General features: G+C 34.8%; 1 protein-coding gene across 5 annotated transcripts; it reads left to right on the top strand.

The window, feature by feature from the left end:
* Positions 1–310: 310 nt before the first annotated feature.
* LOC110113663 (RNA-binding protein 24-A) lies at positions 311–17,188 on the top strand. 5 transcript variants are annotated; one of them, XM_028691541.1, is made up of 8 exons: positions 311–829; positions 991–1,114; positions 13,111–13,210; positions 14,519–14,555; positions 14,667–14,901; positions 15,342–15,463; positions 15,547–15,641; positions 16,323–17,188. In XM_028691541.1, exons 1-6 carry the CDS (start codon positions 584–586, stop codon positions 15,437–15,439), a joined length of 840 nt encoding a protein of 279 aa, XP_028547374.1. In that variant the 5' UTR covers positions 311–583; the 3' UTR covers positions 15,440–15,463; positions 15,547–15,641; positions 16,323–17,188. The 5 variants fall into 5 exon arrangements, with proteins under 5 accessions (XP_028547374.1, XP_028547375.1, XP_020701986.1 ...); XM_028691542.1 differs by having other exon boundaries at positions 13,078–13,210; positions 15,322–15,463; XM_020846327.2 differs by having other exon boundaries at positions 13,078–13,210; positions 16,323–17,152.
* The last annotated feature ends 1,180 nt before the right edge of the window (positions 17,189–18,368 follow it).

The following is an 18,368-nucleotide window of genomic DNA, read 5'->3' as shown; positions in this document are numbered from 1 at the left end:
TTTATAGTAATCACTTATTCTTGATAGCCCTATGCCAAAACTTCAAGGTTGATATCGAAATATATGATAGACATATGCTACCCAATTTGACTTTTTTGTTGGATTCTTTTGTTTCTAACCATAAAATTTTAAATAGGATAATATAAATATTTATTTTTTAAAAAAAATTATAATATCACTTAAATTTTTTGAAAATAATAGTAATAATAATGGCTCGTAGGGGCTGGTTGGCTCATAAGCCTCGTGGGGCCCTCTGCTCCTGTTATACAACTTATTTGGCCCTGTCATCTCGAACGTAAAGATGCGTCAGGGAGGACGCAATAAAAATTCCTCCACTTGAAGTGAATCGATGTCATTTTCCGTGGTTTGTTCATGACAGTAGTCCCATTCCTTCTTGGATCCTACTCTGCCCACGACGCTAGAAAGCTAGGGTTTTACCGACAATCGCTTTTCCGTGATGATTTCCAGGGTTTTTTTACTTTGATTAGCAATTTTCTTGATCGTTGCTACGTTTGTTGTAGTATCTATTAAAGTCGGAATCTCTAGTTTTTCGGATTGGTTCTCTTCCGGGCAGTGGGAATCTATGGCCTACCGCCCGCCGGTACCTGTTTCAGCGTCGGGATCGGTTTCGGGGTCGAGCTCAAGCTCTGGATTCCATTTTTTCAATTCTCCTTTTGGCGACACGACGTACACGAAGGTTTTTGTTGGGGGTTTGGCGTGGGAGACGCATAGCGAAACGCTGCAGCGCCACTTCGAGCAGTTCGGCGATATTCTGGAGGCCGTCGTGATCTCGGATAAGAATACTGGAAGGTCGAAGGGCTATGGTTTTGTGAGTCTTACTTTGTCGTTTCTTCGATGCTTTTGTACGATCATGTGAAAGCTGGCCACTTTTTATCACAAAAGTGGTGAAACATTTTAAGCTTTTATTTTATTTGTGTGGGATTTCAGCTGACTGTTCCTTTTGATGATGGGTTTTTGTGGAGGATGTAGGTGACATTTCGACATCCAGAATCTGCAAGCAGGGCATGTGCCAATCCGAGCCCGATCATAGATGGACGAAGAGCTAACTGCAATTTAGCTTCATTAGGCCGACCTCGACCTGCTCCCCCTTATGGTAGGTTATTCTATCCGACTTTCAAATGTTACTTAATTTTCTTATTCCAGCTTTCATCCTTCCCTTTCTTATTTCTGATGATATGTCATCATTTATGTTTGCCTTCTTTAAATTGAATGTCACGTTTTCAACAGCGCATCGTTTTTGATTGCTCGTGTCTTCTAGTTTGTGCATTTTGGGAATATGTTGTAATTTATCTTATAGTTTTATTTTTGTGAATCAATTGAAACACATTCATCAGTAAACCATACTGCTTTGTATGTTTGGATCATCAATAAAAAAAATTCTAATTTTGATGGAATGAACATACTATGCTCTTATGGACCCTCTGTGGATTGATTCTTTCTGCCTATTGCTGGAGCTCAATGAAGTGTTCCTTTAGGTGCATTGAAAACTAAGTAGCAGCTTTCCTGGAAGTCCATCCGGTAGTATTTTTTGCTTCATTGAGTAATTTCTTATACTATTGTTTTGTGCCTTGCCGCACGAAATATAATATATCTGTAATGTGAAACCATAGAGGGTTTAAAAGCAAAATGCATAACATTTTGCTGAAAGTTTGGCACACATCATACTTGCAATCATTGTTTAAAATTGTGTAATACGAGGCTTGTCTCAGTCCAATTTCGGTGAAAACGCCTTGAGGCTTACGACTCGAACTTTTTTTATGAGGCATGCGCCTTAACCAAACTAAGACACTCCTTGTCTCGCTAGTGTGTAGTGTACGCCTCACTCTATTTATATGTTTTTTATTAAAACTTATATAAATCCTAAACTAAAGTCCCGAACAAATCACACCTTCATGCACCTCCGAGCTGCAACAACTATCTCTTGCATGCCTCGACCTCCAGGCCACCACCTCTGCCATAGCAACCATCGTTGTGGACATCGATGGGGATCACTTAGAAGCCGCACACCACTACCATCCCTTCCTCTAAAATTCTTTGAGTATTACTTTCATCTTTATATTGATGACAAATATTTATGAAAGAGGAATATGACTAAAATAAATGAAGAAGCTGATTGTGAGGCATTGGACTCCACATGATGAGACAGAGGTAGATCAATTTTTTATGACGATGACTCAAATAAAAAATTTCCTCAATGATGATAATGCAGATGATTTTTGAATTGTAGTCAACTATTTTAGTTTTCTTTAGGAATGAAATGTGGATAAGTAGGGACTTGAGAAAGAAAGAGTTTGAAGTTTAATTTAATGTTATATGATACTTTAATTTATTTATTTTATGTTATTTTTCCCTATTAATATTTTGATTTCAATTATATTTCATGCATTTTATCACTTTATGTCTTGTGCAATTTTTTATTTTATATATATGACAATTTGTTACTTCATTGTTTAATAGAAAGTTAATGTCATTTTTTAATATATTATTTTGGTATTATATAAAAATCACTTTTAACTTTTATTTTCACTTTATTCAATTTTTTGTTTTGAGGCGTACGTCTCAACTCACGAATGAAAAATGCCTCAATATCCAATTGCATAATTTAAACCTTGCTTGCGATTTGCCATGTTTTGAAAAGGCATAGCAAAAGAAAGAGTAATCCTTTGTTTTGTTCACCTACATTTGGTATATCTCTACGATAATATACTTAATTCAAAGCTACTTGGTAATGTCCCCTTCTTGTAATAGCTGTATCTACTCATATGAACTCTTTAAGTTACTTATATATATATCAGCAAGAATGTTTTACTAGGTCACTTATGATGTTATATTTCGTAAGGAGAGACTAAAGAAGATTAACTAGAGTTACAGTGCTCCAACCTAGTAAAATGTTATAGCTACTAGTGAAAGATTTCTCAAATGTGATGCATGTAGATTCAAATATCTCAAGGACTAAGTTCAAGAAAAGTTGGTCCAATTCAAGACATCTTGGCAAAACAAGAAGGCTAAAGATAGTTAACTCATCATGGTCATTGTGAACTTGCAAAGATCATGATGAACTTGTAAAACCCATAATAAACTCTCTAGGATATATTCAACCCAATGCCTAAAGAGGCCTACTCATTCAACCGTACAAGGTACTTGTTCACATTCATTCGAACAACTCAGAAACTTCATCTGACAAGTTAATGGATTCATCTAATATGTTGGCTACTTCATGCAGCACATTGGAAATTTCATTCATCAAGTTGGCCACTTCATCCATCAAGTTGGTGACTTCAACTAATGACAACTGAATAAATTATTCATGCAGCACATTGTATTTTAGGATACACTCCTTATATGTTTAATAGTAAAAAGCTTGGTTAGTATTTTCATTTTTGTATATCTTTTTCCCGTAACAACAAATCCTGGCTTGAACCTATAAATAGAGGATCAAGAGGAAGCTTTGCCACATCAAGTTATTATGAAGTATTTACTTTTGGCAATCTAATAAAATCCTAGAGCTTCTCACTCTAATTTTTTTTTCTATATTTTCTATCCCTAGTATTTTCTCGGTGTGCCTTGTGAGTCTTATAAGTAAAATTTTTTGTGTTGTCTACTGACAAATTTGGATTCAACAATGTGCATGATCATTTACCAATTGTGGTGAGAAGCAGGCAAAGCTTGGGTAGGATGTTATCTATGCAAAAAAAATTTTATCAATCTTAAGTCTTGATGAGAAAGGTTGACTGATAATGTTTGATTAACTTTAAATTTCAAATCATATATTAAAATCCTTAAATTGAGTGCAAATTTAATGTTTTTTAATGACATTTTCAAATCGTTTCTATCGTCATATTAGTAAAACCAAAGTTAGAGGGGCTTTAAAGAAAATGAAGTGTGGAAAAGAAATTGGATCTGATGATATTCAAAAAAAGGTGTGTAAATGCTTAGGAGATGTAGGAATTTCTTTGCTTATTAAAATTTTCAATATTATTTTGATGACTAAAAAGATGCTAGATGAGTGGAGAAAGAGTTTGTTGGTTCCTATTTTTAAAAATAAAGATGATGCACAAGAGTGCAAATTATAGAGGAATTAAGTTAATGTGTCATGCATTAAAATTATGGGAGAGAGTATTTGAGCATAAGTTACGACGTGATACTAATATTTTTGAAAATTAATTTGGATTCATGCCGAGGGGTCTACTATGGAAGCTATACATTTATTAAAAGGTTTGATGGAAAAGTATAGAGAGAATAATAAGGATCTAATTATGATATTTATTGATTTAGAGAAAGCATGTGATAAAGTTTCAAGAGAAGTGCTTTAGAGAGTTCTAGAAAAGAAAGGAGTTAATAATGCTTATATTCAAGTCAATAAGGATATATATGTAGAAGCTATTACTTGTATTCAAACACAAGGTGGTTTGACCAAGTATTTTCCTATTTCAGTTAGATTACAGTGAGGATCATTTTTAAGACCATATATTTTTGCTTTAATTATGGATGTTCTTACTAGACATTTGCAAGAGGTTGAACCTTGGTGTATATTTTTTGCTGATGATATTCTTCTTGTTGTTAAGCCTAGAGAGGGAGTTGAAGGAAACTTGAATTATGGAGGTTAACCTTAGAGTTTAAAAGTTTTTGTTTGAGTAGATCTAAAACCAAATATATGGAGTGTAATTTTAGTAGTAATAGATCTACTGGGGGGAGTGTGACTTTGGGCGATCAAGTCATTAAAAAGAATACATGTTTTAGATATCTTGGGTATATTGTTCAAAGTGTTGGTGACATAAATGGAGATATTGTTTTTAGAATTCAAGTTGGATGGTTGAAGTAGAGGAATGCATCGGGCCTGTTGTGTGATAGAAACCCCTCAAACTTAAGCGAAAATTCTATAAGATGGTCGTAAGACCTGTAATGCTTTATGGTGCAAAATGTTCGCCATTAAAAGAGAAGCATAAAATTAAGTTAAGTGTTGCATAGATGAGGGTGCTTAGGTGGATGAGTGGCTTTAATCTTAGAGATAGATCACGAAACGAGTATGTACGTGAAACGATTTTGAGTAACTCTAGTGGCAGATAAGATTAGAGAGCTGCCTTAGATGGTTTTGTCACAAAAAAAAAGTAAGCCTTTTGACAAATCGGTGAGGAAAGTATATATATTAGATCTGGCCTATGTTAAGAAAAGTAGAGATAGACCACCTAAAAAGATTTTGTTAGAAAGTATTAGAAATGATATTCCTTTATTAGATTTAAATGAGAATTTTATTCTTAGTATGACATAATAGATAAAAATGATTCATGTAGTCGATCCCATGTTGTAGGATAAATGCTTGATGTTGTTGTTTGTTGTTGTTGTTGTATGAGATTTCCAAATCACTGCATCTTTACCAAACTTGATAATGGTGGGAAGTTGCCGAAGTTTGGCTAGGTTTTCACTTGTAGGTTATACACACCAACTAAGCTTTATGGTAAGAAGCAGCCAAGGTTGGCTAGAATGACTCCACAATTAATGCTTATCCTAACCTAATTGTAATTAAAAAAGGGCAAGCTTTGGCTAAGTCGTACAATTATGATTGAAGAAGAAGAATTATTGTATGTTTACGAGAAACTAAATAAAAAGGTGAAAATTTTAAAGACAATAGTGAAGGTTGGTTGTTTGCTTGTTTGTTTGGAAGGTAATCATTTTGAATGAAGTATACATAATAATTGGTAGATTGTTAAAAAGATATAGTTGTTGATGTTTATAGGGTTAATTCTAAGATGATTTCTACTAAATGAAATATTGGCAGGGATACAGGGATATTGTAACTATGGCTACAAATGAATAACTAGTTCCATACTTCCATGTCGCCTGGGAAGCCGTACTCACCTCCATGCCTTTTGTGGGTGCCAAACAGCCATTACTTAACCACTTATTGCAAAATCTGCAAGGTTTTAATGTGAACCTCAGAGAACCCTTAAATGTCAACAGTCATTTATAATTTCTTCCAGGGTAATGGCTATTCATGTCTACACTTGCAATGACTGGTTCCATGATGTTGCCCTATTACAGGAAGGTGTTGACCATAGTCTCATCTTACTAATTACCTACATGCTAACCAACAGTTGCCTTGCTTTCCCAACTGCAACTATTGATTGTCCACCATCACCTGCAAACAATAGGTTCATTAAAGGAGAATTCTTGGTAGCTAAAGCAATATGCTTTTGGACTGGCTGAGTGTTAGTTGATCCTGGTGTTAGTTGGATTGATCATATTGTCTGACATAGGCATTGCCATACATTTCAATCAATAGATCAAACTTGCATCACTATTGAATATGATGTAAAAGTGCATGTATACCACTATTAAATTGAGGGTATATCAATCATTCATTCTGCTTACATGCTTCTTAAAGTTAAAATGGTGCTTTATGTTGACTTATATCTTTAGATTCAATGGTTTATCTAACAAATCTATTTATAGTGTGCTGGAACTTCCATAAAAAATGCCATATACTTGGGATTCAAGTACAACTTAAATTAATAACTTTTATTCACTCAAAGCTTTTACATGTTTATCATTGAGGTATTGAGTTGTATTAGTTATAAATATGTGATTCAAGACATCTTAGAGATAGGTTTCTAATGTAAATCTAATACGAGATGTAGAAAATCATTCCATTATGCAATGTGCACACAAAATCTCACAGGGCATTAGTTTATTTTAATATTCATTACTTTGGATGAAAATCAAAAAATAAAGGCACAGGAAATTGATTCTGAAGATAATTTAAGTCTTCTTCTAGAAGTAACAAAGATATTTAGAATCTAGCAAATCATGTAATGAGTTGTAATCCACACGATCTTTGAAACCTAAATTTTATTAGAGTTGAATAAATTTATCCAATAATAAACTTTTGAGCAATGAATGCAAAAGTAGGAAACAAGTCACTAAAATATCAGTATTAATCCTCATGCATGTAGAAGGAAAGTCTCTTTTAGAAATTTTATTGTCTCTCAGTTAATCAAGGTTTCGACTTTTAAAAATATAAGGAATAACACATTCAAAGAGAGCTTTACTTAGAAAAAAAAATGTACGTGCTTAAGATCTCTATCCATAATTACAAAACCTAATGAAATTCCATATTCATCATGATGATAGAAAAAAAAATCATATAAGAACCAATCGAAGTCATTAAGTCTAGTAGCATAGGAAGAATTCTTGCTGCAGTTGTAGAAAATCACAAAAATTTGGTCGTAGATTGATGCAATAAAAAATTTGGGAGAGGGTCCCAAATTTTTTATCACAAAAAGAAGACTCTTTCTAGGATTTAGAAAATTACAAGAACTCACAAAATTTAGAAAAATTAGACAAAAATAAACTTTTTATAAGATAAAAGATTATTATAACTTGGACACTTACAAATGACTCAAACAAGACACTTTACAAACAACACTTACAATCTTCAAGACCAAACTTATATAATAAAAACCCTAAATTTGCTTTCATCCATTAGAAAAAGGATACAGGTGAGGTGGGACTTGTGGCGAGAAGAAAGAGGTTAGAAGCCAAGACGAAGGGTGGAGAAGCTCGCAACAAAATTGAGAAATTTATTGAGCAAGAATGGTGAAATCTTTCGACCGTATGGTACGCCCTCGAGCATTTCAAGAAGGAGAATTGGTCCTGGTGCTGAGAAGGCCAATTATCCCACACCGAAGAATGGGTGGTAAATTCGAACCAAGGCCCTTTTGTCATCGAGAAGGTGTACCAGGGAGGAGCCTATCAACTCATCGACCTAGAAGAAGAGAAGAATAGGTGGACAAAGCTCTCAAGCTTTTCCAAAACCCTCAGGTTTTCTTACTCCAAAAATCACATTTCCAACTCCCATTCCCACTCAAAACATCTCATATTTATAGGAAAGAGAGGAGAAACCAAATAACCCCAAAAAAACCCTTCATATTGTTAATTTAATGAGGGAAATGAAAAGCTAATAGCCACCTCATAATATTCCCCAATTCTACATAGGAAACAAAGCACCAAAGCCACGGAAAAACCCCCAGCAACCACGGGAAAATAGCCCAGCCTAGGACCCGAAGAGGTAGCCGTAAGAACCAAGGAGGTCCGCACGGAATCGAGGCACCAAGGCACAGGAAAAACTCCCAGCACAGCCAACCGTGGGAACCAAGGAGCCAAGGCACGGGAACCCATGAGACAACTCAGAATTTTAAGAAGAAAAGGGGAGAAGAAGAGACATGATTAATGAGCTACCAATAAATTAATGAATTAACTAAAAACATAGCTCATAATAAGCTAACTCTTAGTTCAATAAGTGAACTAAAAACCAGCTCATAATGAGCTAAATTTCAGCTCAAAAATTAATAAGCTAGCAAGCTCAAGGGAAGTCAAAAATCCAAATTTTTGAATTCGGATTGACCCCCCTTGCCTACATCAGACTCCCCTACTTGGAAAACTCATCTCCCGATGAGTTGCTTTTTGTTTTCTTCCGAGGAGGCGAAGACGGAGCATCCAGTTCTTGAATTTTTTCTTCGTATTTTTTCAGAATTTCTTCTCGTTCTTGCAAAAACTGATCTTGTAAATGTTGTTTCTTTTTCATGTATCTCTATGTACACAAATGCATCCATGATTAAAGTTTGTACAGCTCATATTGCAGGGGATTTGTTGACTTTGATGGAATCCATTTGTCCATCGAAAGAGGGACATCAAGATTTTCTGGATTGCTTTCTTCCTTGACCGAATCCATCTTTTTGTCTTTATCCATTTTTTTATTAAAAAAATACTCAACAAAACAAGACTCACAAGACTCACACGGCAAGACTCGCACAATAACTACTATGACCTACCAAGATTCACTAGAACTCACAAACAAAACAACTTATGACATCAAGACACACACGACAAACTGTCTCATAAACTTAGGACTTCCTAACTTGCTTTGATACCAAATTGATGGAATCAAAAATTTGGAAGAGGGCCCCAAATTTTTTATCACAAAAGAAGACACTTTCTAGGATTTAGAAAATTACAAGAACTCACAAAATTTAGACAAATTAGACAAAAACAAACTTTTTATAATATAAAAGACTATTACAACTTGGACACTTACAAATGACTCAAACAAGACACTTTACAAACAACACTTACAATCTTCAAGACCAAACTTATATAATAAAAACCCTAAACTTACTTTCATCCATTAGAAGAAGGATACAGGTGAGGTGGCACTTGTGGCGAGAAGAAAGTGGTTAGAAGCCAAGACGAAGGGTGGTGAAGCTTGCAAGCCTTCCTAGAAGAAGAGAAGAAGTAGACAAAGCTCTCAAGCTTTTCCGAAAACCCTCAAGTTTTCTTACTCCAAAAATCACATTTTCAACTCTCATTCCCTCTCAAAACATCTCATATTTATAGGCAAGAGAGGAGAAACCAAACAGCCTCAAAAAACCCTTCATATTCTTAATTTAATGAGGGAAATGAAAAGCCAACAGCTACCTCATAATATTCCCCAATTCTACACAGGAAACAAAACAACAAAGCCACGGAAAAATCCTCATCAACCATGGGAAAACAGCCCAGCCTAGGACCCGAAGAGGCAACCGCAGGAACCAAGGAGGTCCGCACGAAACCGAGGCACCAAGGCACAGGATAACCACCCAGCACAGCCAACCGTGGGAACCAAGGAGCTAAGGCATGGGAACCCATGGGACAACTCAGAATTTTAAGAAGCAAATGGGAGGAGAAGAGACAAGATTAATGGGCTACCAATAAATTAATAAATGAACTAAAGACAGCTCATAATGAGCTAACTCTTAGTTCAATAAATAAACTAAAAACAAGCTCATTATGAGCTAAATTTCAGCTCAAAATTTAATGAGCTAGCAAGCTCAAGGGAAGTCAAAAATTCAAATTTTTTTATTCGGATTGACCCCCCCTGCCTTCATCAGACTCCCCTACTTGGAAAACTCATCTTCCGATGAGTTGCTTTTTATTTTCTTCCGAGGAGACAAAGACGGATCATCCAGTTCTTGAATTTTTTCGTCATATTTTTTCTGAATTTCTTCTCGTTCTTTCAAAAACTGATCTTGTAAACGTTGTTTCTTCTTCATGTATCTCTCTGTACATATATGCATCCATGATTGAAGTTTGTACAGCTCATATTGCAGGGGATTTGTTGACTTTGATGGAATCCATCTATCCATCGAAAGAGGGACATCAAGATTTTCTGGATTGCTTTCTTCCTTGACTGAGTCTATCTTTTTGTCTTTATCCATTTTTTTTAAGACTCAACAAAACAAGACTCACAAGACTCACATGACAAGACTCACACAATAACTACTATGACCTTGCAAGACTCACTAGAACTCACAAACAAAACAACTTATGACATCAAGACACACGACAAACTGACTCATAAACCTAGGACTTCCTAACTTGCTTTGATATCAAATTGATGCAATAAAAAATTTGGGAGAGGGCCCCAAATTTTTTATCACAAAAGAAGACACTTTCTAGGATTTAGAAAATTACAAGAACTCACAAAATTTAGACAAATTAGACAAAAACGAACTTTTTATAAGATAAAAGACTATTACAACTTGGACACTTACAAATGACTCAAACAAGACACTTTACAAACAACACTTACAATCTTCAAGACCAAACTTATATAATAAAAACCCTAAACTTGCTTTCATCAATTAGAAGAAGGATACAAGTGAGGTGGCACTTGTGGCGAGAAGAAAGAGGTTAGAAGCCAAGACGAAGGGTGGAGAAGCTTGCAAGCCTTCCTAGAAGAAGAGAAGAAGTGGACAAAGCTCTCAAGCTTTTCCAAAAACCCTCAAGTTTTCTTACTCCAAAAATCACATTTTCAACTTTCATTCCCTCTCAAAACATCTCATATTTATAGGCAAGAGAGGAGAAACAAAATAGCCCCAAAAAATCCTTCATATTTTTAATTTAATGAGGGAAATGAAAAGCCAACAGCTACCTCATAATATTCCCTAATTCTACACAGGAAACAAAGCACCAAAACCACGGAAAAACCCCAGCAACCACGGGATAACAGCCTAGCCTAGGACCCGAAGAGGCAAGCATAAGAACCAAGGAGGTCTGCACGGAACCGAGGCACCAAGGCACAAGAAAACCACCCAGCACAGCCAACCGTGGGAACCAAGGAGCTAAGGCACAGGAACCCATGAGACAACTCTGAATTTTAAAAAGAAAAGGGGAGGAGAAGAGACAAGATTAATTAGCTACCAATAAATTAATAAATGAACTAAAGACATAGCTCATAATGAGCTAACTCTTAGTTCAATAAATGAACTAAAAACCAACTCATAATGAGTTAAATTTCAGCTCAAAAATTAATGAGCTAGCAAGCTCAAGGGAAGTCAAAAATCCAAATTTTTGGATTCGGATTGACCCCCCCTTGCCTACTTCATAGATGCTTTGTCAGAGCTTAATAATAGAGAAAAAAAGCAACAAATATCAGCAACGACAAGACACAACAAAGTTGTGTTTAAAATCATAGGAGTAGGTTAAGTTGTAAATTCTAATTTCTACAATACTAGAAATTCGTTGTAGGAAATAGCCACAGGAATATATAGTTATGTATATGGAAGAGGCTCCTATAAATACTTCAACCAACTTATATCAATTCTTCCTTATATAAAAAAAAAAAGAAGATTGTTTTCTCAACATTGTTCCAATAAATATATAGTAGCTTTTGGATTTCTTGTAAAAATATCCATGAGTTATCATATATAAGTCGGTCTATCTATCGCAAAACTACCTTTGATACTCGTCATCAAGAGTGGCCATAATATCGCCATTTATTATTACTTTTTGTACAAAATTTGTATTATGGAAATTACACATGTGATGTGTTGGATGTAAATTCAAGAGGAGGCATATAAGGCATTAGTTTGTTGTTTATATAGAAAGTTAAGTTAGGTGCATTAAAATTTAGACTAATGACATATTTTTCTGAGATATTTAATTCCTATGCATTCATAAATTTGTTGAATAACTGTATATGGCTCCATTATTTTAGCATTTTTTTTTGTTCCTATAGGAAACTATTTAGTGTTTAAACGAATTATTATTTTATTACCTAATTTAAATTTCACATATCTCGAATTCGCATATTTAATAGTTATAATTAACCTAGTTAGCAGTGCGTTCTTCAAAATTTTCTCATACAAATCATGCATATAACTATGATTTTGCAAGAGGATATGATGATTAATTATTTATATGTTTCTTAACGGATATTGCATTGCTATTTCCTAAAGGAGGAGAAGTTGCAGTATTTAAATTTATACTTATTAGATTCCGTAAAAACATTGTCATTGCCAGGTCCCAAGTCCTGAATAAGAAAAGTGGAGGGTTGTGTTAGGTAGTTGACAACCAATGTAAAATTTCTCAAATAATCATGTCATGAATTATTTAATGCGTTGTATTAATGCTAGGGCATTCTCTGGAAGCGACTCGCTGTATGACCTGAATATAACGAAAAGTGTGCAAGGGCCGCTACACCGACGCTCAGGTGTAGTGTTAAATAGGCAAGGGTTCCTACATCATGGATAAATGTGGGCAAAAGATGCTAGTCCATGAAACTAGAATTAGGATAGGATCTTGGAATGTTGGTCCCCTGACATGTAAATTAATGAAATTAAATAATATTATAATTCATAGAAGATAAATAGTCTATGCATTCAGAAAACTAAATGGGTAAGGAAGGCTAAGGAGATTGATAGTTTAGGATTTAAAGTTTGGTATTTTGGTAAGTGTCATACTAGGATGAGTATTTTCTTAATCTTAGATTCAAGCATCATGTGTGGATCCATTGCTTTTGTAGTAATTTTATCGGAACGGAGTACCATACGTGTTTAAACTATTATAGGCTACAGATTTTGTTCCATTCTTCCATAAAAAAAATCTAAATGTGGGTTAAGACTTTTCATCTTGGAATTATTAATTTTGTTGATGATACCGACCACACTTTATAATTTCTTGGATGAACTTTATTATTTTTATTTGATTGTTTTTTGTTTATTATGAACTTTTTGTTTATAGCACACCTAAGGACTCCTAGCCCTTATGTTGGAGGTTTACCCATTCCACGAGGAGCTTACATTGGAGGCTCTACATATCATCATCAAGTGCTTCCCTACAACTATCAGCATCCGATTTCTTATCCTTCTGTTGGGTAAGTTAATTATCAGTTATTCCATCCTCATTTTAATTCTAATATAATAATTTGAAATTTTATGGAGAGCATTGCATCTCAAAGCTTTGTTGCTCAATTTTGTGAAAAGTTTCGCATATTTTTTAAATGTATTTGAAACTCAAATTATCATCATTAGTCTTTTCCTAATTATTCATAGTTTGTTATGTGTTCCCTATCATTCATTTTTTTTTGGGTTCTATATTATGTGTTAATAATTATTCATGGAGGTTTTTCTTACAAAACCAACAATCTTATAAAACTTCAGAATAATGTTGAAAGCTGGATTTGTTGGTATATATATATGACTAAGGAATAGAACATAAGAATGGAAGGATGGCATGCTATCTGCTCTAAATTTATCTTGTTCCTGTCTGCCAAGTAAAAACATACAATAAGACCACCAAAGCAAAGAACCCACTAATAAAACTAAAAAAAAAAAAAAAACTAGATTGTATTACGGATAGTAGGCTTATGACATTTTGCATATCTGAAATATGGATTAGTGATAGGAAATACTTGAAGATCTCGAGTAAAACCTAACAATTTTGGCAAAAACAGCGAGCAATATCCACTAAACTCTAATAGAAAACCAGAAAGCAGTAATTTTATTGCAAACATCTAATATTATGGAAGTAAAATTTCAAGATACAGTCGTTCCTCAATTCAAGAGGAGGATTTATCTCTCCCAATCTCTAGACGTCGCTAGAGCCGAAGACGCCAAACTCCAATAACACTAAAACAGCCACCAATTATCCGATCATCCTAACCTTGGGAAAATCATCTATTTGAGGAAAACAATAAACATAAAAAACCCAAACAGCCCTCCCCCAATTCCCCCCTATTTCCTTAATTATCTCCCTCCCAAATCAGCCCTCGAATTTGCCCTCTTCAATTAGGAAACATTTCCTAATTAACCCCCCTTCAAATCAGCTCCGAAATCTGCCCCTAAATATGTCCTCTTCAATTTGGAAACATTTCCTAATTAATCCCCTCAAAATCATTCCCCAAATCAGCCATCAAATTTGCCCTCTTCAATCAAGAAATATTTCCTAATTAATCCCCTCTAAATCAGCCCCCAAATATACTCTTTTTTACACATTCCGTTGATTAAGAAAATTTTTAATTCCTTTACAATCAAATCGGCCGGTCCATCAATTAGCTAGTAGTGTGTTTTCAACGGAATGTGCAAAAAAGGAAATTTTGTTTACTGGTAGTACTAAATCTACCGAGTTTAACTGTTTGCCACTTTAATGTTTCATCATAAGGATTTTAATTTTCCTTATGCAGGTACACAGCATATGGCCCAGAGTATGCCTATCCTCAGGTTGGGTAGTACAAAAAAAAAAAAAAAAAATCTTTGTATCCTTTTTCCAATTAACTTGGGATGCTTTGTTTATACTTCCTCGTGATAGTTTATCTTGCTACTGTCATACAGAGCATCCATAACCCATTGATGTCGCAGCAGTATGTTCAAATTTATGGTGTTCCTGGGGCAGTAAATACAGCTATCTACCCTTATGGTCAGTTGAGCCAACCGATATCCATTGCCCAAGGTTTTGCAACGATGCAGGGCTACACAGTGCCTGGGCATCCTTTTATGCAACCGGGGGGACACAGTATCAATGGCTTAACAGCTTCACCACGCCCTGCAAATCAAGCACCATACCCAAGTATGTGTTCTGATCGATAATTCTTGTCAAAGTTCTTTTATCCGCTTTCTTCCCACATGTTATTTTATGTGATGTTCTTGTGACTTGGGAAACGTTTCTAATGTATCCTTTTTTATTTATAGACATCAAGTTTTAATTTGCCAAAATCATGTCTGCATCTATATGCTTGTTGTTCATTAAATAGTTGTGTATCCTAACCAACAGTTTTGGAAAAACAATAAAGGTTTTTGTAATCCTGTAAATAATGTTCCTTATCAAGTATTATTCCTTTTTTTTACATTGAGACTTTGAAACTAAAAAAAAAGTTAATTTTATGTTCTATTATACAGGGATTATTCTTATCCCCTGCAATAAACTGCGAGTGTCCTAGACTTTTTTTTGGTTATTTGTTTTTGAAAAAGGAAGCTTATTAGTTTGAAGTTCCTTGTCCTGGGTTAAAGGGGTTGTGATACCTGCACCAGCTCAGCCTCAGTTCATTATTCCTGCAAATTCATCTCAATATATTTACGGCAGCGGATCAGATCATGCAGCAAGCTGAGAGCATCAGGGAAAAAATCTTCAGGTTGTAAAGTGCAAATGTTCATAGCCACGCTTTGATGATTTCTATCTATGCTAATGCACTTTCCATTTTCCTATGAATATCAGGTATCCTTAGATTGCAACAGGACTAAGAACAGCAGTGCCACTATTAGAGTGGCATGCCTGTCTTGCCTTGGAACCTTTCATCTTTGCATCTAGAGGTAGGTTTGAGTCCAAATTTTTGTTGGTTTGAAATTAGCCTTTTTAGTTACCGCTCTATTTCTTTTGCTTGATGATTCTGTTTGATTTTAATACTCTTTCTAAACTATGGAAACTTTATTTTTTGCTTTCTTACTGATACACTATCCTAATATTTGATAATGCCAAACGAATTGGTTGTTTCAGAATTTCTTTTTAAGCAAGTGTAGTATTTTAGGCCTTTCTATTTTTTCCCATAATATGGATCCCACCAATATTTTCTAGGATCCATTAAAGTGATCATGAATATATTAAGCTGTGAATCTAATCCAGACAAATCAAATGTTTCTGGGAGAGTTTTTTTCCATGACTCTTACTAAGTACTCTCCGTTTTCACAACAGAGCTTTTATTTCACCCAGCATTACTCTGTTACTAGGAATTTCATACTATCTCCAACTTTGCATGATTTATTTTCATCCCACAACCTAATTTTCAATTTTCACCTACATGAAAGCTCAATTTTTTGCTCCATCTTCATTGTGTGCAGAGTGCTACAATTTTATGTTTTTTTTTTTTTTTTTTAGGGTTTATTTCACCAAATTTAACATTATGTTAACTAGGTTTAAATTTTATGCTTTAATTTTCTTTCCCTTCATCTATTAGACTGTCAAGATTAACAAAACTGTTTGGCAATCCAATGCAGATTTTTCTGGTCTAGGTCACCAGAGAGCATTATAGCATTCACAGCTACTCCGACGAATGGAGCTGAAGACACATGGGAGCAAGGTGCTCTCCTTGGATACCTGTTAAAGTATCTGTAAAATCCCTCATGCGCTACTGGGAGCTCATTAGTACTTATGGTGCATTAACTGATGGATGCCGGAATTGGAGTCCGACAAACATCATATTATTGAAAACATTATATGATTCTTTCCACATCCAGATTTGGTCATTGTGGCGTAAGTCTCATGTCATTGGCTTTCCATCCCCCACACCCACCCTTCCATTATTGGTGTCTCATATCCTCTCAAGTGAATATAGTGTTTATAACTGCCTATTTAGTAACCAACCTCTAAACCCTATTGTCATCAGTTTTTAGATAGCCTAAGCAGAGGCTAGAGAGCGTCTTTCAAGTGATGACCTCCTCCATTTCTTCTACCAACAACTGGCATCAACATACTATAGTACTCTGCTGCAATCTGATATAGGCTTCGTTTGGGGCGGCTTTCTTGCTGCTTCTTAAAGTAGCTCTTTAATTTAATAATTAAAAGTTTTGTATTGAAAAACTGCTTCAAGAAGCAACAAGAAAGTCATCCCAAATGAAGTCATAATGTCCATATATTACAGGAGCTATTGATGGTGTATTACGTTATTTTTAATTGAAACGTAAGCTAAGCTGAAAGTTTTTAATATGACAGGTATTTAATGCTGTAAATTCTCCTTTGTTCCCACTTGGTTTCAGGAGTAGTGTGAATGTATGTATGGTCACCATTTTTGCTTTGATTGATGGTATTTACATTTAGTTGTGCTTTACACTCTTCCGATTCTGAAATGGATTGAATTATGTTACTTTTATGTCTTTGGTAGAGTTGTTGGGTTTGGTATTTCAGTTCTTTTATCTTTGGTAGATTTATTTCTGCTTGAATTGTTTACTGTATCCCTCCTATATTTCTTGTTCACCCAAGTCTTCCTACGTCTTTCACGTTAGTTAATCTGTCAACATAAACCATTTGCCACCAATTCAACGGGCTAAAAAGTCCTTCGAGAAATGTTCGAAGATGCAGGTCATTTTGGTCTATTGGTTGGAGGTTTTGGCTATCAAATAAGTAGTTTTGGGTTTGAAGTCGTGTATGTGATGGATGTGTGAATTTGCCTTAGTTTCTCCAAAAAAAAGTTTGATGGAATCAAAGGAGTTAACAAATAATCATGGTTCTAATTAAGCTTGAACTTAGCTGGATCAGAGTTGAATCATGTGAGCTCGAGATTAAGTTGAAATATAACTCTCTACGTTTGAAATGAATAAATTTGAATTAATTGTGTCGCTTGAGATCGAATTAAATTAGATCAAACATTGCTTATCAATTTCATTGTATTTCAGCTTGGATCAAAGCCATTTAGTTGGCTAATGTGCTAATTGTGATTCTGAAAGAACTCCATTTCAGTTGAGTTTAGATTGTACTGTGTCAGGTCAAGTTTAAATAGAAATATGAATGTCTTTATATTCCAATTGAATGAACTTGAATTAAGCTTAGATCGCCACATGTTAGTTTGAGATTAGATTAAAATACGGATATTCTCTTTTCTATCTCTCTCTCTCTAAATATATTTTATCATATATTATGTCGCCTTCTTCAACCTTCCATCCTCCTCTTCTTGATCTATTGTGATCATCAATGAATTTTGACAAGTGTTTATTTTGATCAATGGATAAGAATGAAATCACTGGTGTTAAGTAGATCAGAGAGCTATGGCATATGTACTAAAGAGCTAAACACAAACGCAGGTGTACCTTTGAGAGTAGAACAAGCATTTAGAAGTTTGAATGAGATAATGGGAGTGTTGCATTATAGTTATTTTATGAGGAATTGGAGAGATGAAATAACATAGAGACATGAGACATTTATGATGGGTTGGTATGCAGATCTTCACCGCTACATCCATACTTATATATTATGCTAACTTCTAGTATAATAAATGTGTTGGGGAGCATTCATAAAGCTTTCAAGAGCACTAAGATTTTGTTTGGGAT

Source organism: Dendrobium catenatum, unplaced genomic scaffold (assembly GCF_001605985.2).
Source record: "Dendrobium catenatum unplaced genomic scaffold, ASM160598v2 original_scaffold_6507, whole genome shotgun sequence".
In the NCBI taxonomy this organism is placed as follows: domain Eukaryota; kingdom Viridiplantae; phylum Streptophyta; class Magnoliopsida; order Asparagales; family Orchidaceae; genus Dendrobium; species Dendrobium catenatum.
Note: the sequence above shows the minus strand (reverse complement) of the source record. Positions and strands in the feature narration are given on the sequence as shown.

Excerpts from the sequence above, each read along its gene's own strand:
- LOC110113663 (XM_020846327.2), top strand. The coding sequence starts at position 584 with ATGGCCTACCGCCCGCCGGTACCTGTTTCAGCGTCGGGATCGGTTTCG. Across the intron at positions 14,556-14,666 it reads CAGAGTATGCCTATCCTCAG|AGCATCCATAACCCATTGAT; the intron begins GTTGGGTAGTAC and ends ACTGTCATACAG. Across the intron at positions 14,902-15,341 it reads AAATCAAGCACCATACCCAA|GGGTTGTGATACCTGCACCA; the intron begins GTATGTGTTCTG and ends CCTGGGTTAAAG.